The following is an 11,257-nucleotide window of genomic DNA, read 5'->3' as shown; positions in this document are numbered from 1 at the left end:
GTGACGGAATAGAGCAACAATCTCGAAGTTCCAACTCATCAAGTGAGTAATAGGAAAGCGTCCACTCATGAAAATTCGTTTGAATAAGGAATCCATCCCACTCGCTCCCGTATTGATATGCATAAAAACTGCATAAACAATTTACAAAAATAGCCCTCCGTCCTTCCAGAAATACAGTCCTGGTTTGAGTCAGCGTTGCGTGCGCCGCTGAGCGTCGTTGAAACGCAGGCGCCGCCGCCGTTTCCCAGTTTATTTCGGCTTTAGGCGTCGCGACGCTCATACGAACGACTCAGCCACCACTGTCAGGCGGCGCAGCACGCGGGTTTCTTAAACACTGAAATTTCGACGGTCAGTGCATCAAACGACGAGCTTTTCCTCCGGAAAGCCTGAAGATGTCTTCCAGCGTGGCGAAGACCTCCAAGTACACCTACCGCTCCTCCGGGGGCGGCAGCGCCGACGTCTCCATCGAATACAGCGCGGACCTCAGCGCCCTAACCAGATTAGAGGTAAAAAGTGCAAAGTGATTGAGTGGTACCTTCTTGTGAAGTGTCAGTGGCCACAAACACACACCACATAATCACAATTACCACCCTCCATAATCACTTTTTTCCAGGACAAAATCCGACTGCTCCAAGAAGACTTGGAAATCGAGAGGGAACTCAGATCAAGGGTGAGTCACCTTTGAAAAATTAAGCGCTTTGAGACCTGCGATTTATTTAGGTTACGCCAGGTTTAACTAACACAGCTATTTCGGTTTTTGGCAAGGCTTGCGGTGTCGGATTTTCGGACCAAAATAACTCTTACATCACCTGCAACCTGAAACCTGAAAATCCGAAATTTCCAAAAACCTAGCCAAGCTTCTCCGCCCACTCTCGTTCTAAATGCGCAAAAATCCGCTCAATGGACGAAATCGTCAAGGTCGTACTATTTTTTACAGATCGAAAGAGAGAAGGCCGATCTGAGCGTGCAAGTCATCCAGTTATCCGAACGTCTGGAGGAAGCTGAAGGGGGCGCTGAAAGCCAGGTACCACCAGCTCCCACACCAGACACGTACTAACTCTTGCTTTTCAGTTCGAAATCAACAAAAAACGCGATACTGAATTGCTGAAGTTGCGCAAACTCCTCGAGGATGTCCATCTGGAGTCGGAAGAGACCGCCGCGATTTTGAAGAGGAAACACCAAGAGATCGTCGTCGATTTTCAAGAACAGATCGATTCGCTCAGCAAGGCCAAATCCAGGTCAGATTTTTGTTTGGATGAGTGCCAGAGTTGAGAATGTGGTTAAGTACCAGATAATTGGATTTTGTTTGGAATTTGGGAAAGTGTGGCGGTCAATAACACCAAGCGCGGAAAGCTTTTGGATCGGGTTCTCCATTGTGTAATCGGAACAAAGGGCAAACATTTGGATAGGTTAAGTGGTTCTATGTTGGTACCACAATGAAAAAACTTGACCCAGACATTACGATTTTTTTTGTTAGTACGACACTTTTTCTAATTATTTGTTGATTTGTCAACTAGTTTGGAAAAACTTGTTCTTAAGAATGCACAATACTGGAAATACTTTTTTTTCGTATAAAAAAAAATTAAAATTTAATTTAAAAAAGGATAACTAACAAAATGGTTTCTTTAGTATTTGATGGTAAATTAAACAGTTATCTCAGAGGTCTGGAAAAACTCATTAGTTGTTTATGAAAATATTTCAAATCTTTCTAAAAATATAGTAAGGTAAGTCAAAATCTTGGGTACTATTTTTGAATAAAAAACTTAATTGGACATAAATACGGATATTTTTTCATTTTTCAAATTAATTTATATTGTTGTCACTTTTCGAAGTTAGAATAATGGTGTCATGAGTAAAATACTCATTTTTTCAAGCCGTCATAAAGTGGATTTTTTAATTCAATTTATAATTTTTTTAATTTAAGATTGTAAAAAAAGTATTTTGTTTATTATTTCTCTTAAAAAAACAATTTTTTTCAATCGTTTAAACAATTCTTTAACCACTCCAAGCATTCAGAGTGATCTACTAAACATATACATTACTATATCCCAAAATTTTTCCAGTATTTTTCTAATAGTTCTTATAAATAAAATTAATTAAAAATAGGTTGAAATAAACGTAATTTCGATACTATCAATAATTTTCTTAAGAATTTTTTGTTCAAAACTTTATTTAAGCATCATTGTTTTAGAATTAGAAATCATTATACTTGGATTATTAATATTTATATTTTTAATTATATAATTTTTATTAGCAGGGACGGGACGGCGGAAAAATGTATAGAACGCTGATTTTTTTGGGATATAGAAAAAAATACATTTAAAGACCCTGTAGTTCAAAATACTCGTAAAAGAGAGCAATTTCTTGACACAGAATTTTTTTACCAAAATTTTCTAACTTGAGCTTACAATACCTAAGATGAAAAACCTGACATAAATTACTTTTACTAGATTTGTATTTTTGAATTTTCCTTAAACATGCTGCATTATTTGCCCAAACACGTTTCATTCTTAAATTTATTTAAACTTAAAATTAGACAAAATGCTCTTTATAGCCTCACAATCTCAGCCTTAAATCGAAGTAACTTGAAAAAAGTTTTCACCATTATAACAAGAATTTTCGATAAAGTTGCCAATAGTTTTTAAATTTCCGAATTCTTGAATGAATCTGATAATATGTAAGATTGCAGACTTGATACTATTTTATCGCTTCTTGAACAGAAATTTAATTGCTAATTTTGTGAGTTGTTGGAAATTTGAGACACCCCTAACTTCATAATAGCCGGTATTAAAATTGGACATTAACGAGTAGAAATCTAGGTTAGTATCTTTATAATTACACCTCTTGTAACAACAAAAGTTATTTCCAAAGTGATAAAACACCACATGTGTAATTGCAAATAAATCAAACAAACGAGGCAAAACTAGAGATTTGCAGTGCTTCCTTTGAGCTGAAATTAGCAATTTTATGGCGGAAATTGTAGTCGTTGCACTCATAACAATCACAAACAGAATTGAATTAATTTACTCAAATAAAATATTCAACACATTAATTGTTTACGAGTGGGTGACCCGGCGCCTCCACCATTTTTGCCCTTAAAATTTGATTAAACAAAATAGTGAAACTAAGAGTGCAATATTCGTCCATCTCCGTCCAACTTCGCCCGTTATAAATAGAGTGTCCGCGATCGTTGCCATATTTGTCGCGCTGAAATTACTCTCATCTCATGCGAATTATGAATAAAAATTCCAAAATTCTTGATGCAGCTTCGACCTCTTACAGCTGGCCTAAGAATAAAATCGGGAATATTTGGAGCGTCCGAGTTATAAATACGCTTCGTGTCTAGTTAAGTGTTTGTCAATATAGTGAAGGAATGTTTTGTTTGTTCGTCCAGAGCCGAGAAGGAGAAAAGCAAATTCCAAACCGAAGTCTACGAACTCTTGGCCCAAGTTGAGAGCTTGAACAAGGAACGCTTGGTTTCCATTAAACATGCCGAAAAATTGGAAATCACTATTAGCGAACTGAATGTGAGGATTGAGGAACTGAACCGTACTATCGTTGATATCACCTCGCACAAGACCAGGTTGGCGCAGGAGAATCTTGAACTCACCAAGGAAGTCCAAGATATCAAGGTATGGGGTCATTTTTTTTTAGATTTTGTTAAATTAATTTATTTGTGAAAAGGGAGTTAATTCCGATTTTTGATTTCTCCGGAACTACTCCTCGTAAAAGACCGATTTTTGTGGCAAAATTCGTGTTAAAAATTGCTGTGTCTTCAGGTAACCCTTGAGAACGCCAACTACTTGAAGAGCCAGCTCGCCAGCCAGCTGGAGGATGCCCGCCGCCGCGCCGAAGACGACGAACGCCGTCGCTCCCTCCTGGAAGCCCAACTCCACCAGACGGAAGTCGAGCTCGAATCCGTCCGCGTCCAACTGGAAGAAGAAAGCGAAGCTCGCCTGGACCTCGAACGCCAACTGGTCAAGTCCCAAGGCGAAGTCCAAGTGTACAAATCCAAGTACGAAGCCGAGTGCGCAGCCCGCGCTGAAGAAGTCGAAGAACTCCGTCGCAAGTACACCGCCAGGATCACCGAACAGGAAGAACACATCGAAGCTCTCTTGGTCAAGATCAACAACTTGGAAAAACAAAAATCGCGACTCCAATCCGAAGTCGAAGTCCTGATCATCGACTTGGAAAAGGCCAACAACACGGCCAGGGAACTCCAAAAGAGAGTCGAGCAGTTGGAGAGAATCAACATCGATTTGAAGACTCGCTTGGAAGAAACCGTCAATTTGTACGAACAGACGCAAAGGGATCTCCGTAACAAACAACAGGAGTTGCAAAGGACTGTCCATGAGCTGGACAAGACCAGGGAACAGAAGGATCAACTCGCTAGAGAAAACAAGAAGTTGGGTGATGATCTCACTGATGCCAGGAACACCATCAGTGAGTTGACCAGGCGTTTGCACGAGTTGGAGTTGGAACTCCGTCGCTTGGAGAATGAGAGGGATGAACTCACGGCTGCGTACAAGGAAGCCGAAGCTGTAAGTGGTTTTGAAGTGGGGAAGGTTTAAGATAACGAGAGGGTTTCAGGGACGCAAAGCTGAGGAACTCAGGTCTCAGAGATTGTCTTCTGAGTTCGCTCAGTTCCGCCACGAGGCCGAGAAACGCCTCCAAGAGAAGGATGAGGAGATTGAAGCCATCCGGTAAGTCCAAAATTGCATAACCAGGCAGAATCAGAATATTTTCATGGAATAAGTTAAACTAGTTACTACTGCGTTAGTTTTTTACTTCCTAAAGACCTCTGATGAATTCCTTAATTCATTTATGAGATACAATGTGGATACGGTTCTTTGACAGCTTTGATTGGATTCTAGAAAGTAAAAAGACTTCCAGAAAAGAAACCTTTGCATTTATTATTATTAAGTTGCTCAAAATATCCTCTAAATAGCTATGAACTTTTTTCCTAATGTCCATCTAGTGTTTTTCCGATTTTTGCAAAAATAAAGCTTACTAAACGAGCGTTTATGACTATGAAAAATAATAGACCGCTGCAGAAACTGTTTTTTTTAATTTCTTTCCTTTGTAGGTTCTTTATATCTAACTGCGTACATCCTAAGTACTTTTCTATTAATAATAATTTGTTTCAACTATGCACGCTTGATTAATTCAAAAGACCGAAAAAGGCTTGGAAAATTGATTCTTCTTGAGTAAAGCTAGAGTTTTACCATTTTTTGTTTGTAATTTCTTTGAAATAAGTTCAATTGCATTACATTTCAAACTTTTATTTAAAGTTTAAAGAAATAGGTCACATTTTAAACTTTCTGATAAATAAAATTCTAGGATATACTAAATCCTAGAGACTAATTTACTACCAAAAAATTATCAATTTATAAGAGAAATAGTCACTAAGAAATACAGTTTAAATGAAAATAAAAAACTAAATTATTTGTTAAAATTCGTGAATTATACTAAATGCCATTCGTTTCAAAATAATTCATTCCATTAGCACTATTAGGTTAACTGAAGTAGAAAAAATTCAGAGGAACTTAACTACTTATTTATTCTCTATTTTAAAAGTTTAGTACGTTCCGTAATAAATACCAATGGCTAAAATCATTTCTTAAAAAAGATAGGAACGATCTCTGAACCTTAAACGCTTAAACTTACTGTAATAGTATACATTTAAAAAATATATTCTAAATATGTATTTAAAAATTTATTTTACTATTCACGTAATCTATGAAATGTAATGTTGGTTGCTTCAAAAAAATTTTTAGGCTCATTATTACTCGTGGACCACCTTGTATTATTATACGAGTTTTATAAGACATTCTACTGTTTTTTGAATGGTGCCACAATTAAGTCTTACAAAATGGGTGTAATATACTATTTTTTCTACTTTCTATTTTTGTGGTTTGTGATTAGTTTAACTTATCAAAATCTGTTCAAACTATTTCCTCTTAATTTTGTTAATTATTTAGGCTTTATCAATTAAAACTAAATTACAGTGATACTGATAACTAATGACACCCAGGTCAGCAATGCCAATAAAACTCCTAAAAATTTACTAAAAGGAGTTCTCTTTGTGAAACTACTTTCAGTTTCACAATGCATGCGGAATTTGTGAAAAGAAAGTAGAAAAAAACATATTACGTAACTGTTGTTTTATTTGGATAATCATTCATTTGAGCAATAAAAATAGAACCCAATTGTTTTGGTAATCTTTAATTAAATTAAAAACAAATTTTTCATCTTGACCTTTATTATTATAAATCGTTTCTTCGTAATGAGCAACCTTCGCGCTCTTATCTCCTGAACAAATTGCATTTCTGGCACGCTCCCGTCCTATAAATACCCGAAATTGACGTAGCGCTGCTTTATTGGCTTGGCACTTGTCTGTTTCAAACATGGTATAAAAGAGCCCTTCGATCGACCTAAATATCAGTGTTAATTAATTTTTATCGACAATGTCTACTCCCGGTCCCTCCAAATGGCACCCAACGACAGGCTACTACGACTACAATTACGGTGTCGGAATCAACTTCTACCAACCAATGGTCGATTACATCGACCAGAAGGAGCGAGGTGGCAGGACAAGCTACCCCCACCTCCCATGGACCGACGAACTCGGCCTGAGCCAATACGATCCCAAGACAATTAAAAGCTACTCAAACGAAGCACTTGACCGAGTTGCCAGACAAACCGAAGCCAGTGCCAAGGAAAAACTACGTGATTTCAGAGCTACGACCAAAAGCTCCTTCATGTTGAGCAAGTGTGTGTCCGCCGCCAGCATCACAGAGAAAGTGAACGTGAAAAACAGGAAGAAAAAGGAAATCGTAAGACAGATTAAAACCCTCAAGTCGAAAATGGCCGACGATTTGGGGTACGACCATCGAAAGGAGGACCGGGACGTGGAGCTCGTGCTCAAAGGCTCGCAAAAGTACCTCAGAGGACGCTCAGCTAAGGGCATCGAAGCGTTCCTTCAATCCGAAAGTTACAAAAACATCGCTCAAGGGGTTGAGTTCGATTTGGCAAACACCCGAAATATCGAAAATCGACGATTTGTGGACACGCAACAGTTCACCAAGCACTTGAAAGTCATGGATAAGAGGCTCTTGAACCAACTGGAGGAAAAATGCGTCGAGCCTTTGGACGCGCTAAGTCGGGAACTTAAAGGTTTCGACAAGCGAACCGCCGAATACTTCTTCGACACCAGGTGCTCTTGCGTAATAAAATCACTTTCTATGTTTATTATCTAGTGTCTAGTGTAGTAGTTACACTTCTTCGCCACCAGGTGCTTTTGCGTAACACGTGCCAAAAATAGGCGGGAGCGGCGCCAATGACGTCCTATCACCTGTTGCATTTTTGTTTTGTTCACAGCAAGGCCACCAGCATCGAAATCGAGCAACTCAACGCCCGCGTCGTCGAAGCCGAGACCAGGCTCAAGACCGAAGTCCAACGCATCAAGAAGAAGCTCCAAATCCAAATCACCGAATTGGAAATGTCCCTGGACGCCGCCAACAAGACCAACATCGACTTGCAAAAGACCATCAAGAAACAATCCTTGCAACTGACCGAGCTCACAGCTCACTACGACGAAGTCCAAAGGCAATTGCAAGTCACCCTCGACCAGCTCAGCGTCTCGCAGAGGAAAGTCCAAGCGCTCACGGCGGAAGCCGAGGAGATCAGAGGCAACTACGAGTCGGCATTGCGTGGCAAGAGGGCGGCGGAACAAGCCTGCGAGGAAGCCGGAACCAGGATCAACGAACTCACTACCATTAACGTTAACTTGGCTTCAGCCAAGAGCAAGATCGAGCAAGAACTGTCCACTATTGTTGCCGATTACGACGAGATCACCAAGGAGTTGCGCATTTCGGACGAACGCTACCAACGTGTCCAGGTAATTGACTTTCCAAAAAAGGGGAATTTATTAGGCTAGGTTAAAAGGAATCTCGAATTCGCTTTCGGGGTGTCGATTATAAAACTATCGGCCCGACCAGCTTCAAATTCTGTGGTTAAGCTGGTGTCACTGATTTACAACATTACCTAGATATTAGGAAGATATTCCCATTTTTCACAGTTTTATTTTAAATTTGAAGTGTTTAATTTTTCGGTTTACTGAATTAATTTAATTTAATTAATTAAATTTTAATTTTAATTTAAGACTTGATTAACATATGGTCGAATTAAAAGTTTTCACTATAGTTGCTATGCAATGAAACATATGTAAAAGAAGGATTCATATATTTTCAATAAAAAATTAAAGTAAAAATTTATAAACTAACCGAAATTTCTATATTTACAACACACTAGCACATCTTATATTAGCAGAAGCTTCCTACTACTCCCTGCTACTTTAGGGACATCACAATGTAGGGAGTCATTTAAATAGCAATAACTATACTTTTTCAAGAATGTAAATTTTATTAAAAAAAAACACCACAGGTATAATAACGAATAACACTCTAAATACCTATGGTCACTAGTAGAGTAGAAAATTAACAAAAAAATCTTTAGGGACAACGAACTCAATTATGCAATTGCCAATAATCTTTTTTTACTTAATTTTAATTTTATTTTTTATTACTAAAAAGTGTACTGTCAAAAACAGTAAGCAAAAATGTCAGTTGTTATTTACAAAAATAATTACGTTATCATTAAAAAACCAATAACGTCATAAATAAACTGGCGCACCAACTCAGTGGTGTGTGGTAGAGAACTGGTTACATATAAAGGTAATAATAGTAAAAAAATTCTTTGTATTACAGTTATTCATAAATAACTAATTTTAGGTAAATGATATGTGGCAACGTTGTCTAACAGTCATGATCGCAATAGAATTTGAGTAACAATAAAAATAAATTATTCTTGAAACGGTTTCCTAGGAAATAATTCCCAGTGTTGGCACATCTACACATTGTGATTTTTTGGATGAGTTTTAATTTTTTTAATTAAAAAAACTGCTAAAATCTGATAGTAAATTATAAAATAATTATTCATCGTTTTGTTACGGAACGATTACCTGGTATGAAACATATAAATATAAAAAAATAATGAAAACTAAAGAAGTTAACACAATAAGTTTGTAGCTCCAGATTTTTTAAAATATAACTTTAGAAATTTTTTTAACATTTTTCCCGTATATATAATATATCTAGCATGTACACAGTTGAGGCCCTTGAAAACTAAGACATTCTTTTTTGGTATATTATTTGCTATATTCTAAAAACTAACAAAATGTAAATTAGATTTTTATCAAGAATAAAAGTGTAGGTGTCACCACTTTTTGCGAAACAGAGTCGTGTGAATTTTTTTATCGCCATAATTATTATCATTACTATCAATTTATCCATTGAAATTTGTACAAAACACAATAGCCCAAAGAGTTATAGTTTAGGAAATAGTCCCGCAATACGAGTTTCCTGTTTTGAATTAAAGTTAATGAATAAAAGCACATTAATTAGAGTTTTATTAGGTACTTCTAGAAGTGACTTTTGACTTTTGAAAAAGAGAAACTAAAAACAATACGTTAACAATTTCTGGGTAATAGGAAATTAGCCAAGCGTTTCACAAATAAATTGCCCTAGATAAAGAAAATATTAGATAAACAAGTTACCTATTACCTATTAAAAGTTACCTTTTATAATAACTTGAAACCCTAAATTATTATTAAGCGGCTAATCCCATTTCAAGTTACATGGTTTAACTTTCTCTGATTTGGTTGTTAATCTTTTTCAACGGAAACAAGTTTTTGTTTCGATGAACAAGACTAAGAAGAAAGTGAGACGTGACAAATCTAAAACATTTTTTAGGTCCTTGATCCTCCGGTCCCATTGTAAATCTTTCTGCGGATTTGACTAGTTATCTGCTAGATGAGAAATTTTGTGCTTCCAATAAATTAGAATTTTCGCGATATCAAGCTTATTTTTAATAATAGAAAAAAATTAAAAATACCAAGATGTTTGAAATAAAAAATCTATCGATTGGCTAGAGTTTTTTTCATTTTGACGCCTTGGTATCCTATAAGTGTTTTAGTCAAGGCATTTTGTAGATATCATGTCTAAGATACATTGGCTTTTGAAACGACGTTGATATTTTTTCAAATGACTTAATTATAGCCACAATTCTTTTACATCGAAAACGCCATAAGACGAATACGTTTAACCTAGCCTTAACTCAATGTTCCCCAGACCGAGTTGAAGCACACCGTCGAGATCCTCCACGAGGAGCAAGAGCGCGTGGTGAAGATCGAAGCCATCAAGAAGTCCCTCGAGATCGAAGTCAAGAACTTGTCCGTCCGCCTCGAAGAGGTCGAAGCCAACGCCATCGTCGGCGGCAAGCGCATCATCAGCAAGCTGGAGGCCCGCATCAGGGACATCGAGGCCGAGCTCGACGAGGAGAAGCGCCGCCACGCTGAAACCATCAAGATCCTGCGCAAGAAGGAGCGCACCGTCAAGGAAGTGATGATCCAGTGCGAGGAGGACCAGAAGAACATTGCCTTGTTGACCGAGTCTTTGGAGAAGGCCAACGGCAAAGTCGCTCTCTTCAAGCGGCAACTCCAGGAACAGGTTTGTGACGATTTTTTGTTAGTAGCTGAAGTTATCGGGTTTTCCTCCAGGAGGGCGTTTCGCAGCAGAGCGTGACCCGCGTGCGCCGCTTCCAGCGGGAGCTGGAGGCCGCCGAAGACCGCGCCGACACCGCCGAGAGCAGTTTGTCGCTTATTAGGGCCAAACACCGCACTTTCGTGACCACCAGCTCCGTGCCCGGCTCCCAGGTCTACCTGGTGCAGGAGACCCGAAGCAGCGAGCAGATCTAACTGCACAGCGACCGCCGATTCGTCTGTCTGAGCACAGCTAACGATCGAAGACACTCGAACCGGTCCATGTTATTCATTTGATTCATTTTTTATTTTATTTTTTTCCGTTCGTGCACATAATGTTGATGAAAATTATTATACATATAACTACCACTCTCTTTTAAAGATTGTTGTTATTAAGTCATTGATTAACAGAAAGAAACATACACATTTCACACGCACCATTTTAAACGAACATGAGCGATTTTTATTTGTTTCGTGTATCGCGACGTGTCTCTAATACGTAACTCGAGAAGGCTGTAAGGAAATTTGTAGGTTTCAGGACGTTAGGATTATCATCTGTTAACTTCTACAAGGATGCAGGAGTAATGTACTATGTAAGTTTGAATGTACTGTGTAAGAATAAATTGCTTATATACAGTTCGTCCTTTATTATTTATC

At 37.9% G+C, this 11,257-nt stretch overlaps 1 protein-coding gene across 1 annotated transcript; it reads left to right on the top strand.

The window, feature by feature from the left end:
• The first annotated feature begins 237 nt into the window (after positions 1–237).
• Positions 238–11,236, top strand: Prm (Paramyosin). Its single transcript, XM_965626.5, has 10 exons — positions 238–506; positions 614–670; positions 938–1,024; positions 1,072–1,238; positions 3,395–3,632; positions 3,780–4,541; positions 4,591–4,703; positions 7,381–7,900; positions 10,191–10,568; positions 10,619–11,236. The coding sequence occupies exons 1-10, from the start codon at positions 393–395 to the stop codon at positions 10,814–10,816; spliced, it is 2,634 nt and encodes an 877-aa protein (XP_970719.1). The 5' UTR covers positions 238–392; the 3' UTR covers positions 10,817–11,236.
• The last annotated feature ends 21 nt before the right edge of the window (positions 11,237–11,257 follow it).

Source organism: Tribolium castaneum, chromosome 1 (genome assembly GCF_031307605.1).
Source record: "Tribolium castaneum strain GA2 chromosome 1, icTriCast1.1, whole genome shotgun sequence".
Classification (NCBI taxonomy): Eukaryota; Metazoa; Arthropoda; class Insecta; order Coleoptera; family Tenebrionidae; genus Tribolium; species Tribolium castaneum.
This window is presented reverse-complemented; position numbering and strand designations above follow the sequence as displayed.